At 52.6% G+C, this 20476-nt stretch overlaps 1 protein-coding gene across 7 annotated transcripts in view; it reads left to right on the top strand.

The window, feature by feature from the left end:
* SPECC1L (sperm antigen with calponin homology and coiled-coil domains 1 like) overlaps nt 1-20476 on the top strand; it is a 121292-nt gene extending 100816 nt beyond the window's left edge. For all 7 annotated transcript variants that reach the window (XM_082416270.1, XM_082416271.1, XM_082416265.1 and 4 more), the window contains 3 exons: nt 16337-16453; nt 16997-17056; nt 18480-20476. In XM_082416270.1, coding sequence (XP_082272396.1) covers nt 16337-16453; nt 16997-17056; nt 18480-18569 — 267 coding nt within the window. In that variant the 3' untranslated portion in view covers nt 18570-20476. The remainder of the gene's footprint in view (nt 1-16336; nt 16454-16996; nt 17057-18479) is intronic.

Genomic DNA, 20476 nt, shown 5'->3' with positions numbered 1-20476 from the left:
TTTTCTTTATTGCTTTTGTTTTTCTGTTTCATTGATCTGTACTCTGGTCTTTTTATTTTCTTTCTTCTGCTTACCTTGGGTTTTATTTGCTCTTCTTTAGTTTCTTAAGGTAGAAGTTGTTGTCTTGATTTGAAGGTTTTTTCTGCTATAGATGCTTATTGCTAGAAATTTCCGCCAAAGTACTTACTACTTTAGTGGTATCCCACAAACTTTGATATATGGTATATTCTTTTTCATTCAGTTCAAAATACTTACTAATTTAATTTCCCTTTTGATTTCTTCTTTGACCCATGGGTCATATAGAAGTATGTTATTTAGTTTCTAAACACTTAAGGATTTTCCAGAGATCTTTCTGTTATTGATTTCTAACTTCAATCCATTGTGGTCAGAGAACATACTCTCTGTAACTTGAATCTCTTTAAAATTTTTCGAGACTCATTTTGTGGCCCAGAACATGGTATATAATTTTTAAAAATACTCTTCTGCTGTTGTTGAAAACAATGTTCTTTAAATGTCAGTTAGACCCTGTTGGTTGAGAGTGTTGTCATCGTGTTCTGTATCTTCAGCTACTTTGTGTCCTTGCTCTGTCAGCTGTTGAGTGAGGGGTATTGGAATGTGTTGACTTGAAGTTGTGGATTTTCTGTCTCCTTGCAGTGCTAATAGTTTCTGCTTTGTGTATTTTGAAACTGTTATTAGGTACATAAATGTTAAGGATGAGAAATTGACCTCTGTCATTATGAAATGACCTTCTTTATCCCTGATGATATTCTTTGCTCTGAAGTCTCCTTTGTCTGATACACCCACTCTGGCTTTATTTTGATTACATTTAGCATGGTGTATATTTTTCTAGTGTGTTTCTGATAGGTAGCATATAGCTGAGTATTACCATATTGCTATTTTTTAAGTTATTTTCCTAACGATTACTCTAGGGATTACAATGTACACCTTATCAGAGTTTACTTAAGGTTTTTCTGACTTGATTTGGTAAAATATAGCTCCAGTGTAGCCCCATTTCCTCGCTCTTCCTTTGTGCTGTGATTGTCAATATATATTAGATTTGTGTTATAAACCCAATAGTACAGTGTTATAATTATTCCTTTATACAGTGCTATTTTTTAAAAAACCTAAAAGAAGAACAGTAATGAGGGCAGCTTCTGGTGAGAGAGCCACAGACTTTCTGTTCTTACCGGAAGTTTTAGTCCCTTTTCATGAATAATGCTTCTTAATTTATTTCCTTTGATTGATTTCCAGAGTCCTGAAATGATTATTTTTGACCGGTTTGTCCAGTTCCATGTTTTTTTTAGGAGAGGATTTGTCGGCCTCTGCTCCACCACAGCTGGAGTCTCCTAGCGTGCTTCCTTTTGGGATTCTTCTTTATTTCCTGACCCTTTTTCAGTAAGCAGCAACAAATTCTCCCAGAATTGTGTGTCCCTGTGGGTTGAAGAGAGTAGAGTGAAAATGAATGGCCAGATAAAAATAGCTTGGTCCTTCCCAGCTCCTTTGAAATAGTAGACGGTCTGTAGAAAGTAGGAGAAAGGAAGTTCCCTCCTTGGGCCGTGTGCCGTGTCCACGGGGAGCGTGCTGGTGTCTGCCCGTACGGCCCGGGCGCCAGTGCTGCGCCCTCCCCAGGCCACTGCTTGGAAGCTGTAAAGGCAGCCTTCATCCCCGGGAGAGATTGGCCCCAGAGACCCAGGTTCCTTTTGATGCTTCTTGGTCACTGCATGCTGGGAGGGGCCGGGGAAGAGAGCAGCTCCTCTACACACAACCCCTCCTCCCCTGGTCTGTCTGAGGGTGCGGGTGGAACGTTACTGCTGTGGATACTCCCCTCCCTTTTTAAGGAGGTCTTCAGTCTCTCTCGGGAAGACGCTACAAGTGCCACTTTCCCCATCCTCCCTTCTCTCTCTCCCCTTCCACCTTCCTAGCATCCTCTCTTTGGGACTGGAGTTAGTGCTGGGATGGGGGAGGGCAGAACGGGAAGGTTAGGAAAGCTAGGGGCTCTGCCAGTGGATAGGGTACAGTTGAAAGAATGCATTCAGGATCCCTGAAGCTCAGAGCAAAGTTTAGAGTTAGTTTGATTTCCTCTGCTGTATCTGGAGTCTCAGGCCACAGGGACGGCTTCCCAGAGTTAAAAATAAAAAAGGTGCAGGCAGTAGATAAGGGTTTTGATCTGAATCAGATCTAGGTTGGAAGTCTAAATTTTTTTGTTTTACATTGTCACTTTGCATGGAAACTAAGTTCCCATACAGAAAGATCTTATTGTTTGTAAATATCACTGCGTTCCAGGGGTTTAAAATACTTGAACAAAGGGAAAAAGAATGGCCAGATTTGTGGTCCCACCCGTTCTTTATGTGGACTTGCATACACTCACAGGTTCTCTCCAGTGAAGCGATTAAAGCTGCTAGTCTAATTGTCCTCTGACCTGATGACACGCCGTCTCCATCCAGAAAGCTTGCAGCAGCTGAGCAAGGTCACTTGTCCACCAGGCGCCCCTGGGAGCAGAGCGCGCGCGGCTCAGGCTGTGCTCTGCACGGCAGTCACAGTGGAGTGAGAGGACTGCTTCCTGTTTTTAGGGATTCCTCTTAGTGCCAAACATAGCAGCTGGGAAACAAAGTTTTCCCAGAATCACGATGTACTTCTTGTGTTCTGTTTAAACATGATTTGACAGCAACTGTTAACCTCTATTTCCAGAAATGTCAGGGCTATAATTTTTATATTAATTGCTTAGTAACATTGAGATAAATTAGTTTGATCATTGTTTTAGTGTGAGGTAGGTGACGCTACTCAGTCAGGTTTCCCCCTGTGACACCAGTTAGGTTTTCCTACGCAGGTGAGAGGGTGTGGGAATCACACACAGCTCTGGTTCTTAAACACTGATTCTCGCCTTTCTGATTGGGAACGTCTTTCAGAGCCACATTCGGGGTCCATACATTCGGGAAGATGTTCAGTAGAGCTGACCTTCCAGCTGCCGGGTGGAGCTGTGGTCAGTACACAGAAGCAACAGCCTCTCAGATATGCCTGCTGTGACGTCACCAACAGGATGGGCTTGTGCAAGTGCAGAGGTGGGAGGGGTCCACGGAGTTTCCACAGTTTCTGCGGAGTCACAGACTCTGTGACTCGGGGTCCTGCTCCTCTGCCCTTCCTTCTTCCCGTATAACTCCCATGAGGACAGAGAGAAGCCTGCTGAGTGTGGTCGACGGTTTGGTCACCAGCGCTCTTAGTTAGCTTTAAGATACTTGTCTCAGGAGTGCATTTGCTTAGATAAAGTTTGAAGTGCTTCATCGGAATCAGCATCCAAAATTCCATTCTCAGAAGTTGGAGAAAGTCAGACTTGAGACGGCCCCTAGAAATCGTGAAGATGGGGCTTCCATTCCATAGGGAGGAAGCTGCAAGCCAGCCGGGTGCTTGCAGCCTGAGCTCTTGCTGTAGGGTCTCCCGACACCCAGCCCCAGGCTCTTCCTACCAAGCTGTCCTGCTTCCCCAGCAGTGCCCCAGACTCCAGTAAGTTTCCAGTAAGTAGGTCTTTTTATTATATGAGTAATGCCGAGAAATAGAAGATAAATCAGAAAAGTAACATTTTCAAGAGCTGCTTAATTATTTTGCTAAAAGCAGAATCATTAAATTGTCTGGGTCACATAATCTTTATGTATCATCTGTGGTAGCATGCATACTCTTTACTCCCTTACATCGTGAGAAGCCTTTTTTTTCTTTTTGTGCTTCATTGACTTTGGATGGGGTGCCAGCATAACGATGTGAAGTCCACAGAGGAGTTGAGATTTGACGGGTTAATTTCATTACGTACATGATGCTCTGGGTTTTCACAAATGAGTTTAGCCTGAGGTCATTCAGGAAATTCAGGGTGACCTCTTCATTTGTAGAAGCAGATTATTTGTGAAGATGCTCCATTGCTGCCTCATGGTACACATAACTATGGAAAGGGTAATTAACCATTAGATTCTGTAGGAAAGAGGAAAGAGAACCTGGTTTCCTTTCCATTTGGGCTCTTCAGACCCAGGAGAAAGGAGGCTGGTCTGTAATCTCCTGCTATGTAACAGGCACCACACCAAGAGTGGGTGACTTACAGTAAGCGTGGCGTTGACTTGGCTCATACACGTACGGTGGGTAGGGCACAGCAGGCGTGGTTCACCTCTGCTCCATCGCAGGCTCCCGCCCTCACGCCTCTGGTGGTTGAGACTTTCCCTGGTGCTGTGACCGGAAACCTCCGTGCAACCTCTCCCTGTGGCCAGGGCTTCCTCACAGCGTGCTGGCCTCGATCCAAGGGCAAAGGTCCCAAGAGAGGGACAGGTAACGGCCCCTTGCCTTTCATGACCTGGGGGCAGAGGCCTGCCTGGCTCCAGGGGAGGGAAGTAGACCCCACCTCCTGATGGGCAGTGAGGCTCTGAAGAGGATGCAGGGCAGAAATACCATCAGGCTGTTTCTCAAGAGTCCAGGTTGCCACAGAGATGGCTTTGTCTTATTTAAGGAAGTAGAGACGCTAATAATGTGACATGAACCTGGCAGAACCTGGTAATGATTTTTAAAAACACTGGCTCACAGGTGAGAGGGAGCCTGGGTGGAGCAGTGACAGTCAGTGAAGAGGTGAAGGATTCCCGCTGTGCAAGCAGAGGTGCCCTGGGGTTCGCTGGAGCCCACCCTGGGTGTCCAGCAGACAGCACCTCCCGTAAGTCACTGGCCTGGGGCGGGTTCTGCCATGGTTTAACCCTGCACTGCATTCAGTTATAAAACTCCAAAACACCAGGAATAAGAGGAAAAGATTAAAAACTGAGAGAGCCTGTGTAGTACCTAAATCTGAATGTGTTTGTGGCTTTGGGATGCCCTTTTTTTTTTAAACAAATGTATTGAGGTAGAATTGACATATGTTATTACTACATATATTTTTTCTTCCAGTTTTATTGAGGTAGAATTGACATACGGCACTGTATAGATTTAAGGTGTAGAGCATAATGATTTGACTTACGTATATCATGAAACGATGACCACAATAAATTCAGTGAACGTCCATCATCTTGTATAGATATAAAGTAAAAGGGAAAAATATTTTTGTGTTGAGAACTCTTAGGACTTACTCTCTCAACTTTCATATATAACATACAGCAATGTTAATTCTATTTATCATGTTTATGTTCCGTCCCTAGTATTTATTTATCTTGAAACTGGAAGTTTGTACCCTCCAATTCCCCCTCCCCCACCCTTACCTCTGGTGACCACAAATCTGATCTGTTTTTCTGTGTGTTTGTTTGTTTGTTCGTTTTTGAAGTATAGTAGACCCACAGCACTGTGATGCATAACAGTGGTTTGGAGTTTCTGTACAGTACAAAATGGACACTACTGCTGCACATATTTACATTTTACAACTTGATGAAACACACCTGTGAAACCGTCCCCATGTGAGATGAGCATCTCCACCTCCTCGGAAGCTTCCTCAGGCGCCTTTGCATGCCGGTCGTCCTGCTGTCCCTGCAGGGTTTGCATTTTTTATAATTTTGTATAAATGGAATCATAGTGTGTGCAATTTGGGGAGGAGTCTGGCTTCTCTCACTGAGCATAATTATTTTGAGATTCATTTATATTGTTGTATATATCAATAATTCATTTCCTTTTATTCCTGAAGAGTAGTCCGTTTTATGAATATGTCATAATTTGTTATCCATTTGGCTGTTGGTGGACATTTGTCTGGTTCCAGTTGTTGCTTGTTGTGAGGAAAGCTCCCGTGAACATTTGGTGCAGGCGTTTGTAGAGGCATCTGAAAGTGGTTGGCTGGGTCATGTGGTCGGTATAGGTGTAACTCTTTAAGAAGCTGCCAGACTGTCTTCCCAAGTGGCTACACCCCCTCTGCTCCCCCACGTGCACAAGGGCCCTCATTCCTTCCTGTCCTGGCCAGTCGGCCTCTGTCCTCTCGTAGGTGTATGGTTTTGGTTTTGGTTTTGCAGGTGCCTGTGAACTAATGGTGTTGGGTGTCTTTCCATGTGCTTATTTGTGATACATTCATGTACCTTCTTGGTGAAGTGTCCGTCACAAGGTCATTGAATACAAGGAGGGATGTAATGCCATCTAGAGCATGACCTTTGCCCTCAAGGAACTTCCAACATTATTTTTGAAACATAATATTTCCAGGCCTTTTAAAATTATGCCTTTTCCTAGGCATAAGACCGCCTTTTGTATGACTCAGATTTGTGATCACAAGCGTGCACTACTGTGCCACGAAGGCTCCAGGCGTGAGCGGCCTTCAGACTTCTACCGACACCGTATCCCTCCTCGTGGCCCTCAACTCTCTCTCTCTGGCTGCATCCTAACATGTTTTATACCAAGAAACCAACTTGTATGCAAAAGAAAACCAGAAAAGTAAGGAGCCAGGGGTTCAGGAGCCCAGCGCCATGCACAGGGCCCCAGCGGGACAGACAAGGGGGAGTCACGCTCCTCCACCAGGGGTCCAGAGAGAAGCGTTTTCCCACTTCCCTCTGCTTGTTGCCCTCAAGGGCAGGTAAGTAAACCATCGAGCTGGGACTTTGGAGAGAAGTACAAGAGGGTGGTGCCACAGCTGTCTGTGTTCCCTATTTTAGATGTTTTGCCATTTTCCCTCTGCCAGAACGGTACCTGGTAGGTGTAGAAACAAATCCACTGACAGATTTGAAAGCAGCAGTTCCTGCTGGAGGCAGTGAAGTGAGTTCATCTTGAGGTGAGCGTGCTGTGTTGAGCGGCTCTGTCCTGGGATCATTTCCTCCCCTCACGGCCCCTTCACGTGCGGGCTGCCTGGCCCCTGGGCGTCCTGGTGTCCGGGGTCAGACAGACGCGTTCCCTGCAATTTCAGAAACGGAAAGACTTGTCCGTGGTCCTCCCAGGCTAGGCTCTCCTTCTGTCTCAGTGCCTCCAAAGGTGTTCTGAGGGCTGGGAGGGTGGCGGTGTGTCCCCACGGGCACCCTCCCTGCCGGGGTCCCAGCAGTGCTGTGTCCACGCCTTTGCTCTGACGGATTAATACTGTGCTGCAGTCTCTGTGTGGTAGTTTCCTTTTCTTCATAAATTATATTTTTCAAGTGTAAGGTGTTTGAACGAGTCTAGGTGCACTCTGTGTCTGTCCTTTATGCTTTATAAAGTGTTGTCTTATTTTCAGCAGCCCTCATGTTTAGAAACTGAAACTTTTTTTTTTTAAAGCCCATTGCTACACTGAAGCTTTCAGATCCTCAGGCCTTTTTTCCTGGATTTTCTCTCCTTCCCTTCAGAGTGCTCTTAAGCCAGCTCTGGAGCAGCCTCTGCGGAGGGCCTTGCAGGCAGCCCAGGGTTCTGCTCGGCGCTTAGTGGAGAACAGCCGCTCGTGGAGCTGCAGCCCGAGCAGAGAACCGGTTGCTTGGTGCTGTTCGGGCCGTAGGCGCTGTGGTCCCACGACAGAGACAGGCCGCTCACGGAGCTGTCAGTTTTCATGTCCGGCGCAAATAGGGGTCCCCAGGGGCTGGGTGTTGACTAGAGGAGAGGGACTCGGACCCAGCGGGGCCTCCCTGGACTGTGCCCGTCTGTGTCATGGAAGGCGGTCAGCACTGCCTCGGGAGGCCGAATGAGGGGCCGAGTGAGACCTGCGAGCTCTAGCCGGCACTATATTAAATCCTCGTAATTGGGTCTTTTCCCCATTTTGTGTATGAGAAAGTTGAGACTCCTCCAAGTTAAACTGTGTGCCCACAGCCCTGTACCTTGTAAGGAGTGGCCCCAGGTCCCTGGGACCCTAAACCCATGATGCCTTCTACTCTGCAGAGAGGGAGCCTTCAGCTCGGTAGAAGGCATCAACTGAGACATAAGCCGGGGGAGAGTGAGCCTTGAGAGCTGCCCCAGGAGCTCCAGCTAGACTGAGGGCCCTTCCTCGGAGAAGGCCTTTGAACAGGGGCTCCCACGAGTCGGAGCTGCTCATGTTGGGCGGCCCTCGAGGCCGCAGCACCCAGAGTGCACTGCATCCATGTTTCAGAGCCTGAGTACAAGACTGGTGACCTCTGTCCCAAGAATACCCTGAAAGAGGCCGTCCTGGGCAGTTCGGGAGTGCTCCTTCTCCTCCTCAAACACTTCCCTGGGCCGCTGGGGCTGGGACCAGCCACCCTTCTCCCTCTATGCCCAAGCTCCCCCGGAGCACACACAGGGAAGGTGCAGCTGGGAGTACTGTGTCTCCTTCGGTTGAAATTGCATTTTAGTGAGTAATAACCCTGCCAGAGCTAGACGCAGTCTAGAAAAGGCAGAGTTAGTTCCTAAGCTGCTAATAAAACCGCTCAGATTTGCCCAGTGCTCGTGACTTAACTGACCTCACCAGGGGCTCTTGCCGACCGTCCCTGCCTGGTGGCCGTTTCCTGAATTTTCAGACAGCAGACCTCATGGGTCCTGTGTGCTCCAACACAAAAAGTTTCCTTTGGGAGGGGTTTATGGGAAATGTGGGGACATCAATCCAGTCCCTTAGGGTGACATGAAGTGTCCCCTCAAAATAGGTTCGTTTGACTAAAAAGAGCTATTACAGCACATTAAGCCTGTGGTGCATGGTTCTACCTTGGACTCTGTGGAGCTTCAGCGCAGTTGGAGCTGCTTCCTGGATATGTGCTCGCACCCTGAGCACGTCAGGCAGTGTCACTGCAGGTCAGTGCGGCCCCTTCCCTCCCAGGACACTGGACAGCCATCCCCGGGATGGGCGGTGGGTCAGGTCCCTTTTGAGTTAGCAGAGTGCTTGGTGTGTCCTGGTGGTAAAGGAAGCAGACTGATACCCTACCTTTAACTGTTTGTTTTTAAGAAATTAAAAAATTTTAGAGCAGGACCATAGTAAATTCCCATAAAATGCACTCGTGAGTCATTGCATGTGAGCTGTAACTTCTTCAGTAAACATTGTGGGTAAGTTAGTTGCTCGTGAGGCCTACCTGGTGTACAGACTTACTGAGCATAAGCTACTTCCAAACATCAGACAATTTTTAAAATTGTAGTAAAATACACATAATATAAAACGTACCATCTTAGCCATTTTTACGTCTACAGTTGAGTGGCATTAAGTACATTCGCATTGTTGCGTGTCCGTCAGCACCTTCTAGTTCCAGAACTTCTCATCCAGAACTGGGCCCCAGCCCCTGACAACCACACATCTGCTTTCTGTCTCTGGATTTCACTATTTTGGGTGTTTCATATAAATGGAGTCATATAATTTGTGGCCTTTGTGTCTCACTTTCACTCAGCGTAATGTTTCCAGATTCATCCACTTTGTAGCATGTATCATTCCTTTCTGTGGCTCGAAAACACCCCATCGTGGGGATGCTGCCCGTTTTGTTTATCCATTTTCCGGTTGGTAGACGTTTGTGTTGCTTTCACCTTCGGACTCCTGTGCTGCTGTGGGCACTCGTGTGGGGGATTTGTGTCCATGCCATCTTCAGGTCTTCTCGGTTTGTCCCCAAGGAGTGGCCTCACTGGGGCGCACAGTGATTCTACGTGTAAGTGACCAGGAATCGTCACACTGCTCCGCAGCAGCTGCGCTGTCTCACGTTCCCAGCAGCAAGTACAGGGCCTCTGGTTTCTCCACATCCTCACCAGCATCTGTTGTTTCCAGTTTTCCGAGTACTGTTCATCCTGGCGGCGTGAGGTGGTAGCTCAGCCTAGTTCTGATTTGCAATTCCCTGGTGACCAACAGCATTGAGCATCTTCTCTTGTGCTGCTGGCCATTGTCCGTCGACTTTGGAGAAATGTCTGTTCAGATCCTCTGCCCATTTTCATATTGGGGCAGTTGGGTTGTTTGTCTGTCATTGAGTTGTAGGTTTGTTTGGTTTTCATGGAAATTTTCAAATACACACTAAAGCTGTGAGAATAGTAAAAGGACACTCAGTACACCGCCCAGGCCCAGGTGGTCAGCGCACAGTCCTTGCTCTCCCACCCCTGCCTGGTGGTCCCAGCCATTTAATGTCACCACGTATTTGGACAGAGGTCAGACTTCCCAGTTGAATCATGGTCAGTTTTACTGTTGATTTGCTTGACTTAAGATCCAAATAAGGTTCACATGTTGCGTTTGGATAATATGCCTCTTTTAAGTCTGTTTTAATCTTAAAACTCCCATCACTCTTTTTGTTTCCTTTCAGTTTGTCTTTGGAAGGAACTGGACTGTGTCCTGTGGAGCGTCTGCATTTTAGGTTTGGTGTTGACAGCCCTGCAGTGCTGTCCCTGGTATAAACTGGTAGTAGATTCGAGGCTGGATCTGATTCCAGCTCAGATTTCCGGCAGAAGCCCCTCATGTGGAGTTGTGTCCGTCCGTCCAGGTAGAGGGGAAGGGGGCCGACTCGCTACCGCTGCTGATCGCGGTCGCCCAACAGTGCTGGTCTCGCTCCGTCTGTCCCAGGAATTCCTCTTTTCAGACAGGCTCCTCCATCGGCTGTTTGGTTGCCTTATGTCCAGTCTGGTCAGGAAGGTTCCATCCAGTGCTTGATCCTGGCCTGGTTCCCCAGTGCACAGGGTCCTGAGTGAAGTCCAGCAGGCCCGGCCAGGCCTCGTGCTGGGATGTCCCGTCCATCACATTTCCAGCTGCCTTTGGTCTTCGGGTCGGTGGTCCTGCCTCCTGGCTGCACACTCAGGGCATCTGGGGAACTTTACAGAGAATGGTGCCCAGACTGGCCGGATCAGCCTCTCCGGCGGATGGCTGAGAGGTGTCACCTTGAAAAGGTTTTGCCCGTGATTCTGAGGCCCTTATTGGAACCCTCCCCCCACAGGGCACAAGATGCAGGCCTGTCTCCGGGGTCGCTGGCCCCCTGGGCTGCCTGCCCTGGCGTCCTTCCTTCCTTCCTCCCACTTTACACACGTCCTGACATGGACATCGCGACGAGCGGGCCTCAGACTCTCCCCAGACCCCTGCCACCTCCCCCCTCCTCTCCTCTCCCCTCCCCTGACCTGGAGCAGAGCCTGGCTCAACTTCAAACAGGAGACAGCGTGGAGGCCCCAGGCAGCACCTCAGATGTGCGGCCAGCGCGGGCACCCCATTACCAGCAGGGTGCTGCGTGTTCCTCCCGGGGCCTCTGGGGCCTCCTGCTAACAGTCGCTCCGGAGCGCTAAAACCGGCCTCCTGGTGGCTTTTCCCTCTCTTCTAGGCACTGCATCCCCCCCCTCCTCAACCAGATTCCCTAACACCCTCCAAACCCTGCCCCTCGGCCCAGGGCTGAGGCCTCGAGGCCCTGTGGACAGGGGTTTGTCTGTGGCTCTGTCCTGCCTCCCGAAGGCGGGCGGTGTACTCGGTCACGGTCACGGTCACGGGGGGATCCCACCACGGCGGCTGAGACGGCAGAGGAAGTGGTGCCGTTAGTGTTGCAGAGATGAATCATGGGTTTTGGCCCTTTGCCTTATGCCCCAAAAAATGGCATTTCCTTAAATAGATCAGAACCTTAACAACTATGTGGTATTTGGGGGTGCATTTTATGGCCCCTAATTAAACTTCAGACACATTAAAACATTTTAAGTTTTAGGTTTTAGGTTTTATGACCTATTTTTAATCTTTTTTTGTGGAGATTTGTGTAACTTCTTGGCTCTCAGACTCCAGCCCTCAACCCTCGATGCACAGAGGCGGGACTCACCTGCCGCCACAGGCAGGGACAGGCCGCATCTAAGGGCGCAGGAGCGGGGAGGGCACATGTCCCAGCTCGGGGAGCTGCCCGCCGAGGGCAGCGGGGGCCAGGGGAGTCTGAGCTCTGGTGAGATGAAGAGGGCAGCTGAGGGCCCTGTGCACAGGCCACAGCTATCTGCCTACAGATCACCGTCGGCCCTTCCTGGATGGAAGGAAAATGGGGTGAAGCACCTCATTTGAGTCTGTGCTCAAAAGCTTTTTTTTAAGAGTGGCCCCTGCTCTCCGCAACTAGAGAAAGCCCACACACAGAAACGAAAACCCAACACAGCCAAAAATAAATAAATAAATAATATTTAAAAAAAAAAAAAAAAGAAAAAAAAAAAAAGAAACAATTCAAAAAAAAAAAAAAGCTTTTTTTTAAGATAAATTTATTTATTTATTTATTTATTTATTTATTTATTTATTTATTTATTTATTTATTGGCTGCGTTAGGTCTTTGCTGCTGTGCACGGGCTTTCTCTAGTTGCGGCGAGAGGGGGCTACTGTTGCAGTGCGCGGGCTTCTCATTGTGGTGGCTTCTCTTTATTGCGGAGCACTGGCTCTAGGCGCGTGGGCTTCAGTAGTTGTGGCTCGCGGGCTCTAGAACCGCAGGCTCAGTAGTTGTGGTGCACGGGCTTAGTTGCTCTGCGGCATGTGGGATCTTCCCGGACCAGGGCTCAAACCCGTGTCCCCTGCATTGGGAGGTGGATTCTTAACCGCTGCGCCACCAGGGAAGTCCCTCAAGGCTTTTTTGAATTTTTGCTCTGGCCCATCCCGTAACCCTCTTGTTTTTGTCCAAACTTAGACTTATCTTGTGCAGTAGCAAAGCCCTGAAGACACCTGAAAGCTAAATGCGAAATCTGAATTCATTAATTAGCAACTTGTATTATAATTACTATGTGTCTCTATTTTAAAAGAAAACTGTTTCATTCTTAGAGAGCTTGGCATTGCCTGTGAACAGTGAGAAGAAAGTCCTCCCGTTAGTGTGCATGTTCCCCTCAAAAAGCACCAGTTTTGGCTCTACGAGTATTTTTTGTAAAGGGGTCAGCCGGCCACCTGCAGAGCTGTGGTGTCAGGGCCCATAGGGTGGAAGGTCCTTGACCCTGCAGCTGCTTCAGAGAGAAACGCACTGGAAGACGGGTCTCATAGTCAAGGACCTTCCTCTTCACTGGAAGTACCACTTTCTGAAAACAGAAATTCCATTTCTAGACAACTTTGTGAAGGAAATACGTGAAGGGGTCTATCTGTGAGAGTTGCGAGGCTGTGCAGATGATGTGCCCTGTGCTGTGGTGTGTGGCGGTCCTCCTCTGGCGACCTGCTCACTGTGACCCGTGGCGCCCCGAGTGCTGCCTTGTTCAGCGGGCTTTCTGGCAGCACTGATGCTGTTGACCCCTCCCAGTTCTGACGCTTCTTCCTTTGGCTTCTGGTTTGTCCCGCCTGTTGGGCCTTCCCCTGTGTCCCGTTGAAGGCGGTTCTCCTCTGCCTGACCCTTATACTGAGGGGCTTGGTCTGAGGCCTCCCTCCTGCGCACTGTCCGCTCCGGCCACCCCCGGCGACCCCCCTACACTGCGTCCCCAGCTGCAGACCCTCGTGTCAGCACCAGGCACCTCCCTGGGTGCCACAGACTTAATTGTCGGGAGTACCTCCCCCCAGTGAGCCATGCGTCACTGGAGGGCCCTGCTGTCCAGTTCTGCCGGCACAGACTGCAGGCTCTCTCCTTCCTCACAGCCAGTCATTCCCCAAGTCCAGTTTGCTTTTCTCCGGAGCCTCTGTAGCCCTCACTTCCCCTCCCGACCCGCCACCCTGATGTCCCCTGCTCCCAGCTCAGCCCCAGACGACTCATACCCGGGCCCCTGCCTGCAGGCCTGAGGGTGTCTCGCTGGGTGTCAGCACTCTGGCTCCCTCCAAGGCCAAGGTCTCCTGCACCACCCTGGAGGGCTGCGGCTCTGGTGTCCTCACAGGCCTGCAGAGACGGTCCATGCACGTCCCCGTGGCGTTTGAGTTGCTTTGCGATGAGCAGTCGTAGCGCCGCCGTCCCTCCCGCCTTGGGTGCTGAATGATTTTGCAGGAGCTTGTTATCTGCGCTCTTCTTCAGGAAACCGGATGGGGTGGGGCCCGGGTCCCCTGCCCACTGCTGCTCACCCCCGGGGCCTAGAGCTCCCTGTGGTCCCTGTTTGGGCACAGTCGGTAGTGGGAGGGGGTGGCTCCCGTGGGAACGGCCATTTCTCTGGCAATTTCATACAGTTTTTGTACCTTTCCGCGCATTTATTTCTTCTATGGATCCTGTCCCTTTATTAATACGCTGTGACAGCCGTGGGGACCAGAGCACAGACAGGAGGCTGGGAACATCCCACCTTCCCTGTGCTTTTCAGCTTTGGAGAGAGCCTTGCTGTCTCCGTGCTTTTCTGTGTTCCGTTTGTGTTATTTCATAGTATCAATAGTTTGATTTTTCAGCCCCGAACATGAAAAACACTGAAGTAGATGGTGAGATGGGAGCAGAGGGTGCAGGCCTCCCCGCATCCCCGCCCACCCCTGTGTCAGGGCCTGGCTGCTTCCCCAGCATCTTTGGATGGGTCGGGGCCGCACTGGCCGGGCCCCCTCCATCTCGCAGGGGGCAGGGCAGTGGTCTGGGTTTTGGTTGCTTTGATTTGGAAGTTGGTCATCGTTGCCCTGGGGCCCCAGGCCCGCTGTCTCCCCGGGGTGCCTCATTCACGAGGTGGTGCTCTGACTGCGGGGTCCAGGCTGGGGGTCTGGTCTGTTTGGAGGAAGCTGGATGGCTGGGTTCCCACAGCTGGGAGCTGGGGCACAGCCGCTTTCTCTGGTGCTGGGGCCTTTGCCTTAGGCCGGTGAGGCCAGGCACGTAGGCGGCTCCACCAGATCAGGCCTAGTGGCAGGAAGTAGAGATTTGTTTTCCTCCAGGCGTGCATGTGACCCGCGGGCAGGGGTCGGAGCCTCAGCTACACTCAGCCCCGTGCGGAGCTGTGACACGTCGTGAAGAAGCTCCTTCCCTGCTGCCCACGCTGTCCTGGCTCTTTTGTCAGGGCGTTTGGCCCTGATGACTGGGAGGAATAATCCCACAGGAATCATATGTGACCTGAGCCTCCTCATGGAAAAACGCTTCTGGGGTTTATGAGAATTAAAGCGACACACGGCCCGGAGGATGCTGGGGACCAGGGTTCCCGGCCCTGTCCTCCCAGCCACCAGCCCCACACCTTGGACAGGTGACTTCCTTCCCTGGTCCTAGCTTCCTCTCAGGTGGGGCTGAAGCGCCACCGCTGGCTGCTCCCTGAGATCCCGATGACATCAAAGGGGCAGGTTAGCCATGGCCGTAACTGTGGTTGTTGCCAGAGCAGAGGCCTGTGAGGGCAGCCAGCCTGTCGGGGCAGTGTCTTCATGGTCACAAGTGTGGGGACCAGTGAGGCAGGGGCTGCCCAGGCCTCATCTTAGGGGGGCGGTGATGTCACTGAGTGGCTGGCACTGCCCTTAGGTGGCCGCGTCAGACGGCCCACGGCCACCGCACCTTACCGCCACCTTTCCCTGGGGCTGTCAGCAGATTTGCGCCCCTTTGCACCTTAACCTGATCACTTTCTTCACCACAGTTTATGGACAAGGCCTCCAGGCCAGATTGGCGGGCACTAGGGAGTGACCTCTGGGATCACTGCCCCCAGAGCTGCTGCCCTTCAGAGGGTCATGGTTGAGCAGTCCCCAGAGGGCAGCGTCCTGGGTGCCTGCAGTCAGGGCTAGATGCTTCCTTTTGGTGACAGAGTTTGTGTCCACACTACCTGCTGCTTTTGTCAGGAGAGCCCCACCCTCCCCACCCGCCCTTTGTCCCTGGGCCCTACTTGGTGTCAGGACCTAATGGTTTGTAAGGGGGTCGGGCGGGCAGGCTTTGTAGAACTCCCTACGGAGGTGAATAGCATTGTTGTTCTTTGGCCGCTGCTCCCGGGGAGTGAGGACTGCCGCCTGGAGCACAGTCAGCCAGGAAGCGGACTCGTGCCTTCGAAGGCGGCGTGAAGCAGCAGTAAGACATGAAGCAGGAGGTGCTGGGGCTTGGGGTGTTCTCTTTTTCAGTTGGCGGCATTTTCATAAAGCGTGTGAATTTCCACATTTCATTGTGGAGTTTCAGCTTCAAAAGGATTCTTGCAAATAAAGGTAAAGGCTACTTTCTAGCTGAATTGCTTTATCATATAATAAAATACTCTGAATGACGTGTTTCTTCTGTAGTTGTGAACAGTCTAATTTGAATATGGAGTAGGTGCCCCTTCAAAGAGTCGAGGTGGTTCTCGGAGATGCACTGTGGGAGCCCCACCCACCCCCCACGTCATTGGCGCGGAGTGCAGGCTGGCAGCTGGTCCTCAGAGTGCAGGGCTTGTGATGCCCTGCAAATGTTGGGGAGGAGGCTGGACCACAGCTCTTCCTAACACAGCGCTGCTGCTCCCCGGTGCCCCAGAGGCGGAGCCCCCAGCCCCCAGGGCTGTGTCCTCCCAGGCCAGGGTTTGGGTGGCTCAAATTTCTGCTGCTGTGGTTGCAGCGATCTGGTGTGCAGGGTGGGGGCTGGTCACTGACACCAGCTGGTCCTGGGCCCGGCCCCCAGCCCCCCAGCCTGCCGTGCTTCCTGCAGAGGCTCAGCCTGCTGGGCCTGGGGGCCTCCACCCCCCTCGGCCATCTCCTGAGAAGCCCGCGGTGTGTGAGCAAGATGTGTGTTGCTCACGTGTTTTCTTTCTTTTCCTTTAGAATATCGACATCACCAACTTTAGCAGCAGCTGGAACGATGGGCTGGCCTTCTGTGCTCTCCTGCACACGTACTTGCCCGCCCACATTCCCTACCAGGAGCTCAACAGCCAAGATAAGGTGAGGCCATGGAGGGCAGGTGGGCGAGGAGGGGAGAGAGCCCTCCATGGCGGTGGGGGGGTGGCAAGCTGCTGGCTCCTCGCACACCCCAGTGGCCTCTCTGGGTAACGACATTGAGGGTCAGGGCTTCTTGAGGAGAGTGGTCTGGGCAGCGCCACCCACACCAGGCCACCTTCCCCGCGTCCAGCCATGACTGGCTCACGGTGCAGCCCTGTCCAGACGGGCACTGGGAGAGGACCCAGGCCCAAGCCCTCTGGTGTGCACCCCCATTGGCCCCTCCTGTCCTTCAGATGACCTTTGAAGACCCCCACGGGGAGGAAACAGTTTCACAGGTGTTGCTTATTAACTTTGGGGGTGCTGGGCGGCTCAGAGCTGATGTGTGAAAAGTGACCCTCCTGTGCGGAGAGGAAAGAACAAGTGTGTGGGGGTCACTCCGCAGCTGGTCACCAGAGGCGCGGGGCGGCGGGCACGGGTGTGGACCGGGCTGGTCGGGCCGCCCTCCCCGGCCCCGCTCATGCACCTGTCACACGGTTTCTTTTCCAGCGGAGGAACTTCACCCTGGCCTTCCAGGCTGCCGAGAGTGTCGGCATCAAGTCCACACTGGTGAGCCCCCGTCCCCTGAGGAGAGACCCCTGGGAGGCCTGGTGACCAGGAGGCTGCTGGGTGGGGACCGGGGCCCCTGCGGGCTCTGCACCAGCCGCAAGGACGTCCTGTGGGTGGGGTGCAGATGGTCCCCTGCCGGCGCTCTTTATGCCTCCCGTCAAGTGTCCCAAGGAAGCGCCCTGAGTGGGGCGTGTTCACGTTTCGCTGTCAAAAGCACATTCCAGCAGATCTGCCTCGGGTGTCAAAGTAGAGGCAGAGGAGGGCAGGGCAAGGCCCCAGAGTGCTTCTCAAGGGCCAGAAGGGAGGCAGAGGAGCCCTGGGGTCAGGGCTGTGCTCTGGGCTGCAGTAGCTCAGGACAGACGTGTTTCCATGGGGGCTCCTGCCTCGTCACCAAGTCTGACTTCCAGGGAGAAAATACCTCGTCCAAATGCAAAGCCAGAGACTTCCACACCCAGAGACGCTGATGAAATTAACGTGACGGGGGTGTTGCACAGCTCTGGGGTCCACAGAGTGAAGGACCCCACAGGGCCAGGTCAGGAACGCCCAGTGCCACCTCCCACCCCGAGGATACCCATCACCCTGCCTTGTGACAGCCGATAGCTTTGAAGACATATTTGCACTCATCTTTACCCTGCAAGAGTGTTTTTGTAGAGTTCCATAAATATGTCTTCTGAATTCACAGAAATACGTGTTTCTGAGTGGCTTCTATTCAATCGTATATAAAGAGAGAGAAGTTACAGTCGTTGAAATATTTCTCATTATCTGGATATTTTACACCGTGTGTAAAATTCTGATATATAAGCAGGCAGTTTCCCCACCCTAAAAACTTTCTGTTGAGATTCTTACACTGAACATACATGTGTTCTTTCTCCCCATCCCATTGGCTCTGGTGCTCATTTGTGTCGCGCACCCATGGGACCCCTGGGAGCAGTGCCCTGCAAGGACAGCGGGTCTTTCTTGGGGGCCTCCCGGGCATGTCTCAGAGCCCAGGGTCCCCCGCCCACTTCCTGGCAGCATCAGCTGATGTCTCCCCGAACACGGGGGCCACATAGGACACAGAGAACTGTGGCTTCCGGGGCTTCAGGGGGTCGCCCACCGTGGGGCAGGCTGTGCCTGGTGGGAAGGACACTCAGAGGTGACACCGGAGGGGTTAGCGAGGAGAGGCAGGGGTGGGGAGGAGGGCCCAACTCCCCCTCCCCCAGAGGAGACCAGCCCCTTCCAGCCTTGAGGGGCAGCCCTGGGCAGGGCGGGAGGCTTGGACATTGCCTATGCCCAGGGCGAGGAGCTTCCTGGGTACTTGGCCGCTGACCTATGCAGTGAGACTCGGACAAAAGTCCCATGAGGGAGGCCCCCACCTCCAGAGCCCTTGGTGCTGTGGCTGGGAGGCAACCAGGGCTCTAACCAGCCTCTTCTCCTCTGTCAGGACATTAACGAGATGGTTGGGACCGAGCGGCCGGACTGGCAGAACGTGATGCTCTACGTGACGGCCATCTACAAGTACTTTGAGACCTGAGCACCCGAGGCCCCACGGTCACCCCGGACCCAGCGCCCTTCACTCTGCCCCTGGCCGCCCCGCAGCGTGTGAGCCCCGCCCCCGGCAGGCAGGGGACTCGGCCTGTGTGGCCCGCGCTTGGGCCAGGCTCTTCCACCTGGCCTCTGCGGCCAGGGCCCCACGCACACGCTGACCTGCTGGAGAGATTGGGGAACCATTAGCACTGGGGCGGGAGGAAAGACTCACTCACAGTCCAACCTAGGGAAGGGGATTCGTGCGCGGGCAGCTCCCTAGGTTGTGAAAGCTTCTTGCAGCACCTCAACTGCTCGCCCCTGAGAACCGGGGCGGGGTGGGGGGAATGGGTACCTGATAGGCCCCTGCTCCCCTCCTGTGTGACAGGGCATCCTCGCCGGCGATACGGACCGTGCCCCCCGTCCTCAGGCTCCGCCAATCTCCAGCTCCAGGGTCTCAGAAACCCAGCACCAACCTCAGGGTTCCAGACAAAGGAATCTTTCCTAAGGAGTTCTCTTTTTTTTCTTATGAGCAATACTGGGGGGAAATGGCTCTTGTTCTCTTAGTACCAAAGTTAAATTGTTTTGGTAAGTGTAGCGATAAAACAAAATCTGGACATAAGGTGATGAAAGCCAGAACCGACGTCGCAAGAAACAGGAGGGAAAGCTGAACAAGTCAAGGGGCCCGGATGGTGTGATTTCAGTCCCTGAGTCGCTCGGAAGTGACCCTCCTGGCTGGGGTGGAAGAAAGTGCCTTAGCTCTGCAGGCGAGGCTGCCGCCGCCATCCAAATGACAACCCTCAGCCCTTCTTGGGAACAGGGAGCCGCTGTTGGTTCAAACAGTTTCGAGACCTGCACTTCCAGAACACAAATAAGCAGGAGGAAGAGCGGCCATTGCCCCACAGAATGCGAGGCGGGGGCTCGGGGAGGCCGCCCAGCCAGCCTGGGGGCTGCGGCTCCATGCGTGAGCAGGAGGTTCAAGACCAGGGGTCGGACAAGTCGACAGCCCAGGGCAGAGGGCGGCTGTGAGACAGGCTGTACGTGCAGCCCGCTGGCCCAGGTCACCGGCTGCCACCCCCGGGGAGGCTCCTGGTGAAACGCCTGTTTTCAGCTGCAGAGCAGCGCCCAGCCCAGAGCGCACAGGAGACCCCTCCTCCCTGACAGGCTCTGTCCTTGCATCTACTGCCCTGTTGGGCACCTGTGCTGTCAGCTGAGTGACTGTCAGGGGAGAGTTGTTGCTTTTCAGTGTCTCTCCACTTGGTTTTTCTCACATCTGCCCTTATGGCGGCCTGTGTGCCTGATCTGCGGCCACGTTTTTGCCTATTTATTATGTTGAGGTGGCTGTTTTGGCCAGTGGAGGCTTTCCTGGGTCTGCAGTTCACACCGCCGTCCCTGGCGGCTCCTGCTGCAGGGCCTGGGGGTGGGGGGGGTCGCCGGTGTCCTCTGGAGGAGCGTGGCCACTGCTGAGGGGCTGGTGTCGCCCGGCCTCGGGCCCCGGGGTTGGTGACAGGGCAGAGGGGGCTGCAAGGAGGGCTTCCTGGGTGCCCAGCCGCCTCTCTGACGACACGCCGTGTGGCCGGGCTGCCCACGATTTCCACATGGATCCACAACTGAGAAGGTTCCAGAAGCAAGACATTTTCCTTTTCCTGGTAGGATCCTTGTACTGTTGGCTTTAAGGGGTGACCCTGGACGGTCCTGTGTTCCTAGAAGTGGTGCTGTGATGTGCTTTGGGTCCAGTGGCAGTTGCTGCGAAGTCTCCAGGAAGACATCCTGCCTCCTCCCTTCAAGCACAAGCTTTACTGCAAAAGGACCAGTGTTGGTTTTCTCTCGACCACAAGCTTCTGCTGACTGATGATACTGTTAAGTTTTTGTTCTATTAAATGTTCTTGAATGTATTAAAGTTGTCGTGACACATCA

Source organism: Balaenoptera physalus (assembly GCF_965194825.1).
Source record: "Balaenoptera physalus genome assembly, chromosome: 12".
Taxonomy (NCBI): domain Eukaryota; kingdom Metazoa; phylum Chordata; class Mammalia; order Artiodactyla; family Balaenopteridae; genus Balaenoptera; species Balaenoptera physalus.
This window is presented reverse-complemented; position numbering and strand designations above follow the sequence as displayed.